We start from the raw sequence: 19,236 nt of genomic DNA, 5'->3' as shown, positions 1-19,236 counted from the left end.
AACATGTGACAATATCACACAAGATGGGACATGAGGGGGACATGTTAATAATTTTTTAATGTTTCTATTTTTAAAGTTTTCTGGACTGTCACTGATCTCCCTGAGACAGCGCTTTGCCTCAGGGAGCAGTGCGCTCACTTTGACAGCTGGGGATTCCCTCCCTACCCCCTGCACAGGAAGTACATAGCGTTTCCCGTCGGGCAGGCCGCTGGGTGGGGCCTTAATTGGCCCGCCCACTCAAAATGGCGGCGGACCCGTTTCGGTGGCGGGCGTTGGCTGTCTGCTTGACGCCGAGGCGGTGAGGCCCACACACCCACCAAGGGCTAAATTCTGCCCAACAAATCTGCCTTTTTCTCATTATCCATTATAACTTGGCCTGAATTGCCCTTAATGGGCCTGCATTCCCCATTTACTACTATGTTTCTGTTGATGTATTTATAAAAGCTTTGCTGTTGACTTTAATGCTCTTTGTGTTTTTTCACATTCCCTTTTTACATTTCATTACTTTCATTGTATCCTTTCGTTGCTTTTAACAGTTTTAATAGTCTGCCAGAGTAACACTTTTTCCATTTATTCTTTTCAGCTTGAAACTGTCGCTAACTCGTTTGTTGATCATAGTTGCTTAACTACATAGGTGGAGCCTTAATCTAGTAGCAGTGTGCACAGATTTTGTATGATACCAAATATTTGTTTGAATACTTACTGTTGTTTTCCTATAAGTTTATCCATTAACTGTTCAGCCCAATTTACCGTGGTCAATTTATTTCTCACCCCATCAAAGTTTACCTTACTTAAACTTAAAACCTTGGAATGTGATTCTCCTTCTCCCTCTCAAACATAAGGTCAAATTCAATCATAATGTGGCCACCAATTGCAAGACACTCACTCAGATGGTTAACTAATTCGGGCTCTTAACTTATCACTGAATCCAGTATGGTCTGTTCTCTTGTTCGTTGTAAAACATACTGTTCCACAAAATTAAAATTTTCCAATATGACCATTTTGTTTTTGCTACATGTTTCCTTGCTTTCCATATTAACATACACACCATTGCATCACTTCTATCAGGAGGTCTGTAAGGTATAGCTTAATATCAGATTCTTACATTCTTTGTTGTTCTTTACACCTACCCACACTGCTCATAGGGTCGAAGGAAGATTAAGGCAGGTGTTAGCAAACTTTAAATAGCCAAGACATCCAAAAATATCAAAATTGTAGGGTGAGTAGTGGAAGTTTGGATGAGGGGAATGTCAGATTGGAACCAGTATTAGGGCTGAGTCAGCTGGGACATAGATAGAATAGGTGCAATATTCCCACCTACTTTTGGGAGGCCTGTACTTCAAGGTAGAATGAGCTGCCCAGGGACTACCAATGGCATTATACACAAGGATTTACCCAGAAGTGCAAGAAAATAGTGATAAGGAACATAATTGTGACACTATGAAGTCACAAGCGTTTTAATATATCACTAATGGATCTCCCTTGATTTCCCTCACTCATCTTTATGCTTCTGTTTCTCTTACCCTCTCTCACTGCCTCCTTCTTTGTCTCTTTTTGGTAGATGGGAGTGAGTGTAGTGGCATGCAGGGTGGGAAAAGGAGACTGACAGCTGCAGGCTTCAATTTTGATGGTATTCAGAAGAAAAGTAGCGCTCAGTGACTCCCTTCCTATTCTCCTAACCTTAATCTGCCCTCTGCCACTGCCACTTGCCCTTCCCAAGGCTGGTGAGTTAGTCAGACACTAACTTCATCCTCATCTTGCATTCCTCCTCCTTTTCTCCTTCTATCCTCTCTATTTATTTTCTTTCCAGAGATTATGTTTGTTATACAATCTACTGTTATTTAATAAACCAAAGTAGAATGAGGAAAGGTTTTTTGTCTCACTCTCTCTCTCACTGCCTCACAAATTTTAGCAATTAGAAGCTATGTCGCAGGTGTTGGCATTTAGATTTTCTGTCAACAAGAAGACGATATAAGCTGTTGTCTTCAAAATTGAGGGGCGGAATTTTCTGCCTGGCGGGCAGGCAGGCCCGACCCAATCTCCGGGGAGACGATCCCCGCCAGAGAAGCAGGCCCTGCTGCCATTTTACATGGGCGGGCCAATTAAGGCCCACCCAGCGTGACATCCGCTCCCTGCACGGGCGAGGGGGATTCCCTAAGTGCAGCCTCAGGGAGATTGCTTACACTTTAAAAAATATTAAAAATAGAAAAAAAAATTCCCTAACATGTCACCCTCATGTGACAATGTCACATGAGATGGGACATATTCATAATTAACATAATAACTTTATTAAAAATTTTAAAACCCTGCACGAAACGTCATCTCGCCGGTGGATGGGGTTTCATGTTTTTTCTAGTTGCCACTGGGGCTCCTGGCTGACCAGCCAACCTTAAGGTTGGACAGGCAGGTCCACTAAGTACTTTAATCGATCTGTCAATGGCCTCAATTGGCTGATTTTGCTGTGGGCCCGCCTTCCTGAAAATTTAAATGGAGCGGGATGGCGTTGGGGGTTCTGCCCGATGTCATCCTGCGTCATTTTATGTGTCAGCGAGCACCCTTCTCGCTGACAGCAAAATTCTGCCCCAGGAATTTTTTTTCAAATTTAACTATAGAATAATATAGTTAACTATATAACCACATAGTTAACTAGATAACTACTCAGGGTAGTGTCCTCAGCCCAAACATCTTCAGCTGCTTTATCAATGACCTTCCTTCCATCATAAGGTCAGAAGTGGGGATGTTCTCTGATGATTGCACAATGTTCAGCACCATTCACAACTCCTCAGATACTGAGTCCATGGCCAAATGCAGCAAGGGCTGACAAGTGGCAAGTAACATTCACACCACACAAGTGTCAGGCAATGACCATCTCCAACAAAAGAGAATTCAACCATCACTCCTTGATGTTTAATGACATTACCATCATTGAATCCCCCACTATCAACATCCTGGGGGGTTACCATTGACCAGAAACTGAACTAGAATAGTCATATAAATACTGTGGCTACAAGAGCAGGTCAGAGGCTCGGAATCCTGAGATGACTAACTCACCTCCTGACTCCCCAAAGCCCATCCACCGTCTACAAGGCACAAGTCAAGAGTGTGATGGAATACTCCCCACTTGCCTGGATGAGTGCAGCTCCCACAACACTCAAGAAGCTTGACACCTTCCAGGACAAAGCATCCCACTTGATTGACACTACATCCACAAACATTCACTCTCTCCGCCACGAACACACAGCAGCAGCAGTGTGTACCATCTACAAGATGCACTGCAGGAATTCACCAAGGCTGCTTAAACAGCACCTTCCAAACCCATGACCTCTACCACCTAGAAGAACAAGGGCAGCAGATGGAAGGGGACACCACCAGCTGGAACTTACTCTCCAAGTCATTCACCATCCTGACTTGGAAATATATCGCCATTCCTTCACTGTCGCTGGGTCAGAATCCTGGAACTCCCTCCCTAACAGCACTGTGGGTGTACCTACACCACATGGACTGCAGCAGTTCAAGAAGGCAGATCACTACCACCCTCTCAAGGCCAACTTGGGATGGACAATAAATGCTGGCCTAGCCAGCAAAGCCCACACCCTATGATTGAATAAAAAAATATAGCCATATAAATACTGTGGCTACTATATAACCATATAGCCATATAAATACTGTAGCTGCAAGAATAAGTCAGAGTCTAGTATTCTTGTGAGTAACTCACCTCTTGACACCCCAAAGTCTGCCCACTATCTACAAGGCACAAGTCAGGGGTGTGATGGAATACTCTCCACTTGCCTGTATGAGTGCAGCTCCCACAACACTCAAGAAATTTGACACCGTCCAAGACAAAGCAGCCTGCTTGGTTGACACTCACCCACAAACATTCATTCCCTCCACCACGGACACATAATGGCAGCACATTCACTCACTCCACCATCTACAAGATACACTGCAGGAACTCACAAGGCTCCTTAGACAGCAACTTCCAACCCCACAACCACGAGCACCTAGAAGGATAAAGGCAGCAGACACATGGGAGCACCACTGCCTGGAAATTCCCCTCCAAGACACACCATCCTGGCATTTAGGGTGGATCAATAAATGCTGGCCTAGCCAGCAACATCCACATCTCATGAAGGAATAAAAAAGAAACTGGTGTTAGCAGAAATAACTGTCTATATCATATCTTACAGTCAATGTCGTAGACACCACCATCACCATCCCTGGTTATGCCCTGTGCCACCGACAGGACAGACCCAGCAGGGGTGGTGCCACAGTGCTATGCAGTCGGGAGGGAATTGCCCTCGGATTCCTCAACATCGACTCCGGACCCCATGAAGTCTCTTGGCATCAGGTGAAACATGGGCAAGGAAACTTCCTGCTGATTACCATGTACTGCACCCCCTCAGCTGATGAATCAGTGCTTCCTCCATGTTAAACATCACTTGAAGGAAGCATTGAGGGTGGCAAGGGTGCAGAATGTACTCTGGGTGGGGGACTTCAATGTCCATCAGCAAGAGTGGCTCGGTAGCACCACTACAGACTCAGCTGGCCAAGTCCTAAAGGACAGGATTAGTTCTGCAACAGGTGGTGAGGGAACCAACAAGAGGGAAAAACATCCTTGACCTCATCCTCACCAACCTGCCTGTCGCAGATACATCTGTCCATGACATTTTAGGTGGGAATGACCACAGCACAGTCATTGTGGAGATGAAGTCCCATTTTCACATTTAGGATACTCTCCATGTGTTGCGTGGCAATACCACCATGCTAAATAGGATAGATTTCAAACACATCTAGCAACTCAAAACTGGGCATCCATGAGGCGCTGTGGGCCATCATTACTACCAAAACAGGGGATCAACCTGGTTCAATGAAGAGCGCAGGAGGGCATGTCAAGAGCAGCATCCGGCATACCTAAAAATGAGGTGTCAACCTGGTGAAGCTATAACACAGGACTACTTGCATGGCAAACAGCATAAGGGGTAAGTAATAGACATGCTAAGTGGTTCCACAACCGATTAAACAACTCACTGGAGGAGGAGGGTCCACAAATATCCCCAGCCTCAATGATGGAGGAGCCCAGCACATCAGTGCAAAAGATAAGGCTGATAGAGTTTCAACAATCTTCAGCCAGAAGTGCCTCCTCCAGATGTCCCCAGCATCACAGATTCCAGTCTTTAGCCAATTTGATTCACTCCTCACGATATCAAGAAATGGCTGAAGGCACTGGATACTGCAAAGGCTATGGGCCCTGACAATATTCCAGCAATAGCACTGAAGACTTGTGCTCCAAACCTGCCGGGCCCCTAGCCAAGCTGTTCCAGTACAGCTACAACACTGGCATCTACTCGGCTATGTGGAAAATTGCCCAGGCATGTCCTGTACACAAAAAGCAAGACAAATCCAACCCGGCCAATTACTGCCCCATCAGTCTACTCTCCATCATCAGGAAAGTGATTGAAGGGGGTCATCTACAGTGCTATCAAGCGGCACTTGCTAGCAATAACCTGCTCACTGACACTCAGTTTGGGTTCCGCTAGGGTCACTCAGCTCCTGACCTCATTACAAACTTGGATCAAACCTGGACAAAAGAGCAGAACTCCAGAGGTGAAGAGTGGGAGTGACTGGCTTTGACATCAAGGCAGCATTTGACCAAGTTTGGTATCAGGAGCCCTAGCAAATTGGAGTGAATGGGAATCAGGAGGAAAACTCCCTGCACAAGGGAAGATTGTTGTGTATGTTGGAGGTCAATTATCTCAATTCCTGGACATCACTGCAAGAGTTCCTCAAGGTAGTGTCCTAGGCCCAACCATCTTCAGCTGCTTTATAAATTACCTTCCTTTCGTCATAAGTTAGAAGTGGGGTGGTTAACTGATGATTGGGCAATGTTCAGCACCCATTCGTGACTCCTCGGGTACTGAAGCAGTCCATGTCCAAATGCAGCAAGATGTGGACAATATCCAGACTTGGGCTGACAAGTGGCAAGTAACATTCACACCACACAGGTGCCAGGCAATGACCATCTCCAACAAGACAGAATCCAACCATTGCCCCTTGTCATTCAATTGCATTACCATCACTGAACCCCACACTATCAACATCCTGGGGGGTTACCATTGATCCAGAAACTAAACTGGACTAGCCATGTAAACACTGTGGCTACGAGAGCAGGTCAGAGGCTGGGAATCCTGCAGCAAGTAACTCACCTCCTGACTCCCCAAAGCCTGTCTGCCATCTACAAGGCACAAATCAGGAGTGTGATAGAATGCACCCCACTTGCCTGGATGAATGCAGCTTGAACAACACTCAAGAAACTTGACACCATTCAGGACAAAGCAGCCCACTTGATTGGCACCTCATCCACAAACATTCACTTCATCCACCATTGACGCATGTTGACAGCAGTGTGTACCATCTACAAGATGCACTGCAGGAATTCACTAAGCCTCCTTAGACAGCACCTTCCAAACCCACAACTGCTACCATGTAGAAGGACAAGGGCAGCAGATATATAGGAACACCACCATCAGGAAGTTCCCCTCCAAGACACTCACCATCCTGACTTGGAAATATATCGCCGTTCCTTCACTGTCATTGAGTCAAAATCCTGGAACTCCCTTCCTAACAGCACTGTGGGTGTACCTACACCACATGGTCTGCAGTGATTCAAGAAGGCAGCTCACCACCACCTTCTCAAGGGCAATTAGCGATGGGCAATAAATGCTGGCCCAGCCAGCGAAGCCCACATTCCATGAATGAATAAAGAAATCCACTTCCTGAAATTTATAGAATAAAAGCTATAGCAGGAAACTAGTTGCTCAAAAGTTGCTTTTCTTCAAATAATTTTGAAAAACTGACAGAATACAAATAAAAACATTCTATGAGTACAGATGATTGAACAGTATGGTCACATCGTTGGAAATTAGATACACTGAACATTCTTGGACCACATAATTCAAATTTAATTAACAGCATCACCGATCTGGGCAAAGTATCAAATCCAAACTCGGGCTTTTAGGAGATGATCAGGTCTTCAAGTGTAAACTTCTAATGAAGGCAGTTGAAGACACAAAACACAGTTCAGTAGATATATGTAATATTATTATGAAAAATGTACTTTTTGAATGTTTCATTTTATTTAAACCCTTATTTTGGGCGTTAAAAAATTCAGATACTTAATAAAATGCAAATGATTGGTGTGATCAATGTTACTTTTAATCTTTGTAGAATAACATGTTTGTAAGATGAAAAGGAGATTGGATGTGGCAAAAAATGCAATTTCAAAATAAGTACATAAGTAGAAAAATAAGATATCTGCAGTATTTAACAGCATATATAAACACAAAAGATATATTTGGATCATATCAACGAATGGTTGCACAATTTAATAACTTAACATTGACATTCTGAAGCATTGTTTGATTCAGTTCTGTGGTTCGAAACACTTCTACTTATAGCAAACAGATCATTAACTTTGCCTTTCTAAATTTGTTTCTTCCTAATTGTATTCATTGTTTTCTCAACAAGCCTGTACAGGCATTTAACAATCTTTATGGTTTGTTTGCTTCTCAATTTTTAAATCCACACAGCAAATATATCAATACAATTTATTGCTCCTTATAAATGCATTAATGCCTCCCACTGTGAAGGAGTTAACATATTTATTCCTAAAGCTAGTATACATATATGCTGTCCAATATAAATTATATCTGTTCCTGATAATGTTAATTTAATATCAGTGGAATAACCTTAATAGGAGTAAAAGAACAGGAAAGTAGTTATATTTATTATGTAATTTATTTATATACTTATTATTTAAAACTTAACATTGTACCAATTTAGTAAACCAGCAATAAAATATATTCTTTCTTCTGTTATGTTTGTATCTCTCTGGAGCCAAAATTCAAAACTATATTCTAGAAATCACTTCTTGTGCTTTTTTGCATGGAAACAGGAATGGGGAAATGTGCCTTGATTTTAATATTTGTTGAAAGAAGCTGAGGCCATCCTTCTCCAATTAAAGGCATGATTCAGGGTAAACCTGAATAAGAGAATGTGTCAGTTTAATATTCTCAAACACTTTTATCTGTTAGGGGCAATGTATATCTTTAAGTTTAATTTATGTTTTGTATTTGGGTGTTAAGAAAGGTGAAACCTGATTTTAGTTTCATTTAGAGCAGTGTTTTTCTTTGCAAGGCCCTCGAGCTAGTGGTGACTCCCATCGACGCTAACTCCATCCATCCATTTTCAGTAACTGCTTTATCCTGAAAGGGTCGCGGCAAACTGGAGCCCAACCCAGCATTATATTCCTATTTATTTTATTTTTAACATTAAAAAATGTGCACTGAGTCTATCAAAAGTCAACCTTCTTTACATGTCACATTGACCACGTGGTACAATGTGCGGCAATAGGTATATCTAAGTACGTGCGTTGTATACCATATTACCATAGTTATATTACCATATCAACCACCATAGAACTAACAGAGTATTCAAGCATCGGTTTTGTGTATTTTTTGACCCAAGTGAGTGAATAGAGTAGTAAGCAATGATAATTTTGTAGTCGATGTGGCTCTCACACTGCAGGTTATTTGCTAAAGTGGCCCTTGCTTGAAAAATAGTGAAGACAACTGGTTTAGAGGTTTTTGCAAGCTGTGTGCTGGAAAGTCTGGGGCCCTGTTTGTATAGCGTGCATTTTTAATGAGGTTTTACAACTCTTGACGTGAAGAGATGGGATACCAAGAGGTCAGTAGTTTAGTGAAGTTAAAAAAAAAACATGGGCAGAATCTTCCGGTTGGCCTGAGACACTGATGTGTAAAATGATGCGCAATGACGTCCAGCGTGTGTCCCAGTGTCATCGCGTGCCATCGCGATATTTCATTCGGCAGACCCGCGCCAGAGTCAGCTGCGCGCCCACCGAAATGTTAAGGGCCTATTAAGGCCATTAAGAAATTAATTAAAGTACTTAAGAATGCGGCCTGTCCCACCTTAAGGTTGGCGGAGGGGCAGGCGAAAAGCCCAAGCTGCCTTCGCATTTTTCACGAAACCTCATCCACGGGTGGGATGAGGTTTCCTGAAGCTTTAGTAAAATAAATGAATAAAATTTCCCACCTTTACAAACGTGTTCCATATGACACAGTCACATGAGGGGACATGTTTGAATAAGTTTTTAAATCCATTCTTTAATTATTTTCATATCCATTCAATCTCCCTGAGGTAGCTCCGTGCCTCAGGGAGACCGCTGACCCTGATTCTCCCTCCTCCTGCCCCCGCCCGCACAGGTACCATTGGCCACGTATTACGCTGGACGGGCCTTAATTGGCTGGCCTGCGTAAAATGGCGGCACGTCCGCTCCCACCCAGCCTGCCCACCATAGGAAAATTCCCGGCCATAAAGTAGAAAAATCTGTTCTGTTACCTAGCAACTGGGGTCAAGAGACACACAGAGAGAAAGAGAAAGAAGAGCGGTCAGTTAGTGTGTGTATACCAGAGAGTGCAGGCAGAAGGTCTAATCTCTCTGATATGAAATCCTGCTGGGAAACTTAGTCTAGGGAATTCATGGGTAGTGTTTTACGTTGATCGGGCAGACCCACGCCCGACCCGATCGGGCGTGAAATTGTGCGAGATGATGCCTAGCGAGTGTCCCAATGTCATTGAGTTCTCGTGCAATATTTCACTCAGCGGGCACATGCAAAAGTCGGAAGTGCGCCCACCAACAATTAAGAGGGCAATTAAACCCATTAATGGTGCCATTGTCTGCTATTTTTCGTCACCCATCCAACCTTACAGTTGGCGGGTGGGCAAATCGGCCAGGCAGCCTTTACACTTCTCATGCAACCTCATCCAAGGGCTGGACGAGGTTTCCGTTATAAAATAAAATAAAAATCTGGGGGGCAGCGTTTTTATCACCTATATTTTTAGGAGCCTGACTGTGATGCTTGGACAGTTTTTCTGCTTTTTAAAACTTTATCAGAACATTTTCCGGTCTGCAGCTCCCTGAGGCAGCTCATTGTCTTCAGGGAGCTTTCTCTCAGTGGTGCTCATCCACGCCCACGTTGACATCATTGCCCGCCCTCCTCCCACCACCCCACCCCCCCACCCGCAGCGCACGCTCCATGCTGGCTGGCTGTTAATTGGTGAACTCGTGGTGGAGTGCCGATTGCAGTCAGTGGTCCATTTCCCAGCCGATCCCAGGCCCGCCAATCACGCCCACCCGCCAAGCTAAAAATTCAGACCCACGTGTTTGTTCTGAAGTTGAATTAATAGTGAGTTTAGATTCTGGTTTTGAGGCGTCTCAGAGAGAGATACCAGCTGAAGAAAAGCTTCTAGTGAATGCTCAGAAGTCCAGAAAACTGTTTGAAACTGAGCTAACCCAAGCAAGATACCTTTGGTGTCGAGACAGTGGTAAATCTTCACTGGGGTTTTGTGCCTGTAAGGGGTTTCTGGGATAAAAGGAATAGTGTGAGTTTGAATCATTTTCTGGTATCTGCAACAGTGCAGATCTTGCCAAATTCAACAGCAAGGCGCAAAAATGTGTCCAGTTCTGGCTGGGCCATGTATAGACTGTCCGTGGACACGATAAGAAGAAGACAACCCTCTGAGTGAAGTAATTTCTCCTCCTCGGTGGCTACTCTGTCAAGTCCATTAAAACTCAGATGTTTCAATGAGATTCCCCTCTCAATCCTCTAAACTCCAGAGAATATGGACCCAGTTTACTCAGCCTCTCATCACTACCCTCTCATCCTAATGGGCGGGGAATCATACAAGTGTGAGATTATCCATTTTGGTCAGAAAAATAAAAAGGTGACTTATTATTTAAATGGAGAGAAACTTCAGAATGCTTCAGTGCAGAGGGATCTGGGTGTCCTCATGCATGAATCGCTGAAAGCTAGTATGCAGGTACAGCAGGTAGTAAGGAAGGCAAATGGAATTTTGGCATTTATTGCTAAAGGAATAGAGTATAAAAACAGGGAAGTGTTGTTGCAACTGGACAAGGCATTGGTGAGACCGCACCTGGAGTACTGTGCACAGTTCTGGCCACCTTACTTGAGAAAGGATGTAGTTGCACTGGAGGCGGTTCAGAGGAGGTTCACTACATTGATTCCAGAGATGCAGGGCTTGTCTTATGAGGAGAGATTAAACAGTTTAGGCCTACACTCGCTAGAGTTTAGAAGGATGAGAGGAGATCTAATTGAGGTATATAAGATGCTAAAGCGGATAGACAAAGTAGACGTGGAGTGGATGTTTCCCCTTGTGGGGCATTCTAGAACAAGAGGCCATAGTTTTAGGCTAAGGGGTGGTAGATTTAAATCAGAGATGAGGAGGAATTACTTTTCTCAAAGGGCTGTCGATCTGTGGAATTCACTACCTCAGAGTGCAGTGGATACGGGAACGCTAAATAAATTTAAGGAGAAGATAGACATATTTTTAATTAGTAATGGGTTGAAAGGTTATGGGGAGAGGGCGGGAAATTGGAATTGAGGCCAAAATGAGATCAGCCATGATCGTATTGAATGGCGGGGCAGGCTCGAGGGGCTGAATTGCTTACTCCTGCTCCTAGTTCTTATGTTCTTATTCCAGGAACCAATCTAGTGAATCTTCGCTGTATCTCCCCAAGGCAAGCATATCCTTCCTTAGATACGGAGACCAAAACTATACACAGTATAGTGTGGTCTCACAAAAGCTGTATAAAACTGTAGCAAGACTTCCTTGTTCTTGTACTCCAATCCCCTTGCAATAAAAGCCAACTTGCCATTTTGTCTTAGTTGCTGTACTTACATGGTAATTTTGATTGTTATGTGAGCATACTCAGGTCTCTAAACGTCAACGTTTAAAGGTTTCACACCTTTTAAAGTAAACATTTTGCTGTTCTAATTACCAAAGTGAACAACTTCACCCTTTCCCTGTTTCATGTCACTTGAAAACAGAGCAAGAAAATTAAATCAGCCACCACATCCAGCATAACTGATTCCTGCTCATATTTCTGATCGGTTACACAAACCTTATGCTCATTTATCAACATAGCCAGTGGTACTTGTATCCGATTGGTGTGGTCGATACCCCCTCACCCCCATTCCCTGCCCATTGGGTAGATGGAGCTCTTTAGCATTTACTGCAGCGCACCTGGGAGAAAAACTGAAGATAAAAACAGTGCTGAAGGAAATGCAAAATCACTTCAGCTATTCTTCTGTAGTAAGTTGCTCAGGAATCTTTAGTGTAAGACTTGAGTTAGGATTTAGATCTCAGCACAATGGATGAATAGATCAACAAGGTTCATTTTGTTCAGTTTGCTGCAAAGTCATTACATTCATGTATATTTTTTGTGTTAAAAGTGAACCTCTCTCTACAGCTTCCCATTCTGTGTGTTGAAAGGCTCTATGATCGAAGCCTCAAACATTATTTCAATGATCCAAATATTAAGACAACGCTACAGATGACTTTTGGAAAAACAGTTGAAGAACAAGAAAGAAAACTGCATTTAAACTACATCAGGGAAATGAGAGTAGAAAGAATCATCAAGAAAAAAATGTCAAAATGTTCTTTTTCTGTAAGTCTATTATATTAACCCAGTATGAAAAATGAAAGGTTTTATTTATCTATGAAATTGCAAGTATTAACATGTTTTTTTACATGAAAGTTTATCAGTGGTATTTGGCAACTTTTGAATTGTTTAACATTTATTTCAAAGGTAGCTCTGGCTAAGAATAAAAAGGGAGATTCAACTGGGTGGCATGTGAGTTTGACACAGGTTTTTCACACTGGGCCCAAGATTCAAATTTATAGGGCCGGATTTTCATCCCTGATAGTAGGAGTCGGGAAACTTCCAAAAAGCAGGATTTTCATTCCGGGGAGGCAGATGGTATCAGGAGGCAGGCCCACTGTCCCCGGAAAGAGTTCAAAGATAGCCACGGGGCTGCCGAGTGTGGGGGCAGGCTGTTTAAAAGGCCTGCCATAGTGCATTGGGGCTTCATCCCAGTTATATTAAAAACAGTAAGGCCGTCTAGCCCCCAGCCCTCACACCCCTTAACCCCCTTCGCACACACCCTTGCCCCATCCATGCCACCTCATGCCCTCCACCCACTCCCCATGGGCTCTCATACCCTCCATGCCAAACTAAGCACCTGTGCCCACCCCTAGTGGTCCCTCATACTGCTCATACCAAGCTAAGCACCTGTACCCACCTCTAGTGGTCCCTCATACTGCTCATGCCAAGCTATGGCACTTCCATGCCAATTCATCCACTATATGCTCTGTATAGAACCAATGATTCCTATAGTGACAATAGTATGTGTTTTAAAAAGCTTTAAAAAAGCATTCAGGGTCATGAATATTGCTTTCACTACAACCCAATAAAAGTGTCAATTGTCCAGGCCCTTTAAAGTACCAATAGCAGAAACTGTAAGCTCTTTACCTCATTATACATTCTCGGCCGAGAGCCCACACAGCCATTAGAATGCTGAACAAGCGGTGCCATAGGAAAAATATTGTTTTATTGACAGCTCTGGCTCTCTGATCTCTTCTGTCAATTTCAGAATGTTTATTTACAAAAGATAAAGAGGTTTCAAGCTTGGTATGGGGTGTATGGATATGACCTTTTGAACTTTACCTTTGAAAAGGTACCCTCATGCAGACTATGGTTCACAACACCTCCAAGGTGCCTTGAACCACAACTCTTTGAAAAACTGGCCCAACTCCATGAAAATTGCAGAAGACCAGGTCATGTCTATCCCTGCAATGGAGCTGGCCAGGTCAGGAATGCAGGATGTGGGTTTGCAAGCTGAGCAGCCCTCACCCTTAAACAGCACTGCTAAAAATCAGAAATCCAGAATGGGGCTGGAAACCCTAGGGCTGAATTTTCTGTTTGGCAAGGGGATGGGGGGGGCGGAGTGGGTGTGGACCTGATCACCATCCGCGATCCGGTCCACGCCACCATTTTATGTGGGTGGGTGGGCCAATTAAGGCCCGCCCAGTGTAATGCCTGGGATAGCGTAATCCTGAGGATAGCGAGAGCGGACAGGCGGCGGCGGGAGTGCATCGTCCGCCAGGTCCAATGGCGACCCGGCGGCCTGCTTATCAGAAGCGCTCGCAGCCTTTACAAGGCTGCTCGCAATGTCAGGAGGAAGGGCTTCTGGTAAGCAGCAGGAGGTAGGCCAGCGGAGCAGGTGAGTCTGGAGGGTAGGGCATCAAGACAAGCCAGGCCGGAGGGTAGGGCGGGGGGGGCCAGTGTGCCCCATTTCTCGGATGACTGCCTTGCTGCCCTCCTGGAGGAAGTGGCAGCACGGCAGGAGGTGCTGGTTTCCCAGGATTGGAGGTGGAGGCCACCCCCCCCCCAACATGATGAAACGGGCCTGGGAGGAGGTGGCGGAGGTGGTTAGCTCCTGTGATGTGGTACAGCACACCTGGATCCAGTGTCGCAAGCGCTTCAATGATTTGTTGCGCTCTGGCAGAGTGAGTACCATGTTGACATTGGTCATGTAACCCAGCAGGTTGGCTTATCCCCCTGCTACAACCTCCCCTCTCCCCACCCCCCCCCAAGTCTGAGTGTAGGGACTGCATTGAATCATTGACGGCATTTTTCCTTCGCTGGGTGGGCCAGCAGATATTGCCCGTGCTGAGGTCACCCTGAGAGGGTGATGAAGAAATGTGTATTGCCCCCACAGCATGTGTTACACTGAGTTGCACGTGACTGGTTTGGGGGCAACCTGGAGGAGCTGCACCTAGGCACAGTGCTAAAACTCCAGGACGTGTCCAAGTCAGGGTGATGAGATGCTGGCATTGGCAATGAACCATCTGCTGCTCTCTGCACTCCACGTGCTTACGCCTCCTTGCTATGGAAGGATATACTGTGTGGTGCCTAATGTGATGTAGGCAGCATGTGGCCAAGGGGGTGGGTGGGGGGGTGGGGAGCAGGCATAGCACCTTTGTCTGAGCGTTCGGCAGCAGCGGGGTGAAGAGGCTCTGGACCCCTGATATGTCCCACTCTGGTTGGGGTGGGCTGTGCATGAAGAGAGTCCATGTGCAACTTTCACTAATCAATGCTCGTCTCTCATTTTCAGGAGAAGAATGCTCATTATGCAGGAGGCCCTGGATCTGGAGAGACACCATGCACCAAGGTCCACTGGTGCCGGTGAGGCTGGGGTGCCACGGCCAGGTATTTATGCCCAACAGTGAGGTCAGCGTTGCTCTCCCAACAGCCATAGCAGTGCTGAATGTTAATGGATTTAATTTTGCAATGGTCAATGGCTTGACCATTGGCTATGGAATGATGAGTGCATAATGATCCGAGGGACAGGGATACACATTGACATTGTCTTTACGTTAACTGATCCACTGTCCTTGTTCTTCCTTTCAGCACCAGCGGAGAAGGGCCAGGAGGAGCAGCGGGGGCCCTCTCTCACTCCTGAAGTCTCACCAGTGTCACACCATCTCTGCCATGCAGGCACCAGCGCAGATACAAGCACCTCGCTGGGAATTCAAACATCGGCTAGTGTCCCGGGGAACAGTGGTGAGGGCACTTCACAGTCACTGGAGCTGGCAGAGACAGAGAGTGCCCATGGCGCCAGCAGTCGGAGGACTGCAGGGAACCAGGCACATGCTCAGTCGGTGCCTGATGATGGAGTCATCCATGATGCAGCAGGTGCAAGAAATGCGGTCGGGTAAGGGGGAGCATCTGGGGGAGATACATGAGGCTATGCTTGACTTGGTCGCCGTGGTGGGGAATCTACGTGGACAATCGCCGAAGCAATGAGCCTCATGTCCGAGCGCCATGCGTCCTCCATGGAGAGTGACGACTCTTGTGGAGAGGCTCCTCCAGGAGAGCCGACAGAGCTTCCTGGGGGTACGCTTTGACCAGCAAGCCCTCACATCAACATTGACCTCAGCTGGTCAATGCCAGTGTGGGAGATGGTGTGGGCATCAACTTCCCCAGTTCGGTGCCCATCCACCCATGGAGAGCAGGGAGGTCTGAGGCGACCTTACGTTGGCGCAGCAGCTGCCTGTTGTCTCTGCGGGCACGTCTCAGGGCGTTCCTGATGAGGGTAGCAGCTCCTCTGCCCATCTCCCAGTGACTGTTGCATCTGATGAGGTTGCGACAACTGGGGAGATACCAGCTGTGGAACTGGCAGCTCCCTCCCAGGCGGGGCCAGCACTGGCTCCAGGAGCAAGAGGACGACTGCCAAGGTCATCAAGGCCAACAGGACAGCAGAGTCAGCAGGCTGGCTGAGATACCACTCCGAACGATGGAGCAGCACCAAGATGTAGCACACGGAAATGAAAATATAAGGCACCTTTTGCACACCACGGGTCTTTCACTGGTGCTTTTGTGTTGGCCCGAGATGAGGTCCTTATGATTTTTTTTTTGGATAACGCTATTCTCTTTTTTGGAATAAATTGGTTTGCTTGACACAATGAATTCAGATATGTCACCTTGGCTGAGGGTGCCTCTTTTCTTCTGCATGTGTATGGTTTCCAAAACTGTAATAAGTGCTTGGTTGGACATTCAGCTTCATTAACAAGGTCCTTAGTGACTATTCCTAACCTGGCAGATTTTGTACTTAGGTATCAAATATGGAGCCTACAGCCCAGGCTTAACCTGGAGGTCCATCTGTGGTATGCTAGCTGAAGGTTTGTTGGATTAAAGCCCTCCTGGGTGTCCCTGCCTCCCTGGAGTATGCCTGCGTCAGTGTCTAACCTCTCAGCATTTCCCTGTGCGTGCTCATCCTCGGACTCACTGCTGGACTCATCGTGTGCAGGCGCAGCAACTGAGTCAACATCTCCATCGTCCATTACGTCCCCCTCTTTCCAGTGCAGGATTGTAGAGAGTGCAGCATGCAATCACTATCACCAAGGCACAATCTGCGGGGTACTGGAGTATGACCCCTGAATGGTCCAGGCATTGAAAGCGCATCTTGAGAAGACCGATGGCTCTCTCCACCACAGCCCTTGTGGAGACATGGCTCCTATTGTACCACTGCTCAGCTTCTATTCTTGGATAACGGAGAGGTGTCATGAGCCACCTTTTAAGGGGATAGCCCTTGTCACCCAGCAGCCATCCATCCAGCTGGGCTGGAGCAATGAAGAGTGTCTGAGGATGTAGGTGTTGTGGGAGCTGCCTGGGTACCTTGCACAGATTTGTAGAATCAGCATCCTGTGGTCACACACTATCTGCACGTACATGGAGTAGAAGCCCTTTCTGTTGACGAAGGCACGGGGCTCACCCGCTGGCACCTTGATGGCCAGTTTTGTACAGTCTATAGCACCCTGGATATGGGGGAAGCCAGCAATTGCTGCAAAGCCTCTGGCTCGCTGTGTCTGACTTGCCTGGTCCCAGCGGCAGTGGATGAAGGTCAATGCCCATCTGAACAGAGCGTCTGTAACCTGCTTGACACAAGTGTGGACAGCTGATTGGGAGACACAGCAAAGATCACCCACCGACCTCTGGAAGAAGCCAGAGGCATAGAAGTTGAGGGCAGCTGTGACTTTCAGAGCCACTGGCATGGGGTGTCCACCCACACAGTTAGCGGAGATCTCAGGCCCTATCATCTGACAGATATAGTTGACTGTCTCCCTTGAGAGACGGAGCCTCCTTCGGCACTGCACCTCAGACACATTGAGGTAGCTGCTTCACTGCCTGTAAACCCTGTTAGCAGGATAGTGGCATCTTCTGCGGCTTCTTCCACCTTGGACTACCTCTTGGCCCTGCGCCCTTTGTGCCTCCACCTGTCCTCCCAAAGGTGGCTCTCCTGGAGGCCTAATGTGCACTCCTTGCTACCACGCACCACCCCCCCCCGCCCCCCACACCACCCGCCACCCCACCCCCCACCGGCTTCTAGCCCTCCCTTCTTCCTCAGAGGAGCTGCCTCCAGTGGACAGATGAGCTCCCATTCCCAGGCTAAGGGAAGGCTTCCTGAATCTTGCAGGCCCAGAAAAGATTTCTCACTGCAGAGTGCTGACCCGAAGGTTGTGAGTCCAGGAAAAGCTGCTGGGATGCGTTTTGAAGTATTGCAGCTCACACAGGCAAGTTTCAAAAACTTTCATTAATAAATGCTTGACTGTGCACACTCGCGACCCCAGTGAGCCCTCTTATCCCGCCCGTGGATGAGGTTAATACAAATGTGTCCTATCCGCCTGCCCATGCGCCGAGCTGAAGATTGCACAGGTACCGAAGAATCAGCGTTGATTAGCGCCTCAGGGGCCTTAACTGGCCCGTTAGTTAATGGCGGGCATGCGTCGGACATCATCGTGTGCCCTCCCAGCAAAATATCGCGGTGGCGTTGGGACGCTCGCCCGACATTACCATGCGCCAGCCCTGCATGCCAAAGGGAAAATTCAGCCCCTGGAATCAGGTCCTGACTGCCATTTTTACCCCTCCGCAGAATCTCTCTGATTCCATAAAATCCAGCCTATAGACCTATTTTTGCACATAAGCTTCTATGGAGTCCCACTGCAAGGCAACAACTTTAGGCAAAGTATGATAAACGTAACACAATTGATGTTTTTACTTAGAGATAAAAACAAAAAAACTGCGGATGCTGGAAATCCAAAACAAAAACAGAATTACCTGGAAAAACTCAGCAGGTCTGGCAGCATCGGCGGAGAAGAAAAGAGTTGACGTTTCGAGTCCTCATGACCCTTCGACAGAACTAGTAGTTCTGTCGAAGGGTCATGAGGACTCGAAACGTCAACTCTTTTCTTCTCCGCCGATGCTGCCAGACCTGCTGAGTTTTTCCAGGTAATTCTGTTTTTGTGATGTTTTTACTTGTTGTTCCTAATGTGTTGTGTTTGCATAAACATAATAATCGTACTTGTGTGTGAATGCATTGAACTGAAAATCCATTTATTTTACATAATCACCAAAAACTGCACCCTTCATGCAGATCATCAAGTGTTGTAGGCATCATTGCAGTTCCAGTCCTGACAATACCACTCCCCATTAAGGAGGAGAGTAAATAGGGCCAAATTCACAAGCCCTCCACAGTTGCTCTAACTCTGTATTCTATCTTATATCACGGTTGATGATTTAAATGGCCAGCTGCTAACGCAAATTGCACATGCGTGAACCACAGGCCGCTCCAGTCCTGCCCTGAGAAGATGGGACATGCAAGGTTTGGGAGTGGGACTTAGAAATTTCAACCATTTCTGGGATTTTTGCCACAATGGAGAGCCTCTCCATTGTGAAAAAGTTTGGGCCCTTGTCTACCACAGAACAACCAGCTCCACTATGAGTACCATCCAAAACAAG

General features: G+C 46.3%; 1 protein-coding gene across 1 annotated transcript in view; it reads left to right on the top strand.

The window, feature by feature from the left end:
* LOC121287976 overlaps positions 1 to 19,236 on the top strand; it is an 81,140-nt gene that overhangs the window by 11,638 nt on the left and 50,266 nt on the right. The window contains exon 3 of the mRNA XM_041206153.1: positions 12,346 to 12,543. Coding sequence (XP_041062087.1) covers positions 12,346 to 12,543 — 198 coding nt within the window. The remainder of the gene's footprint in view (positions 1 to 12,345; positions 12,544 to 19,236) is intronic.

Source organism: Carcharodon carcharias, chromosome 15 (assembly GCF_017639515.1).
Source record: "Carcharodon carcharias isolate sCarCar2 chromosome 15, sCarCar2.pri, whole genome shotgun sequence".
NCBI classification, from domain to species: Eukaryota; Metazoa; Chordata; class Chondrichthyes; order Lamniformes; family Lamnidae; genus Carcharodon; species Carcharodon carcharias.
Note: the sequence above shows the minus strand (reverse complement) of the source record. Positions and strands in the feature narration are given on the sequence as shown.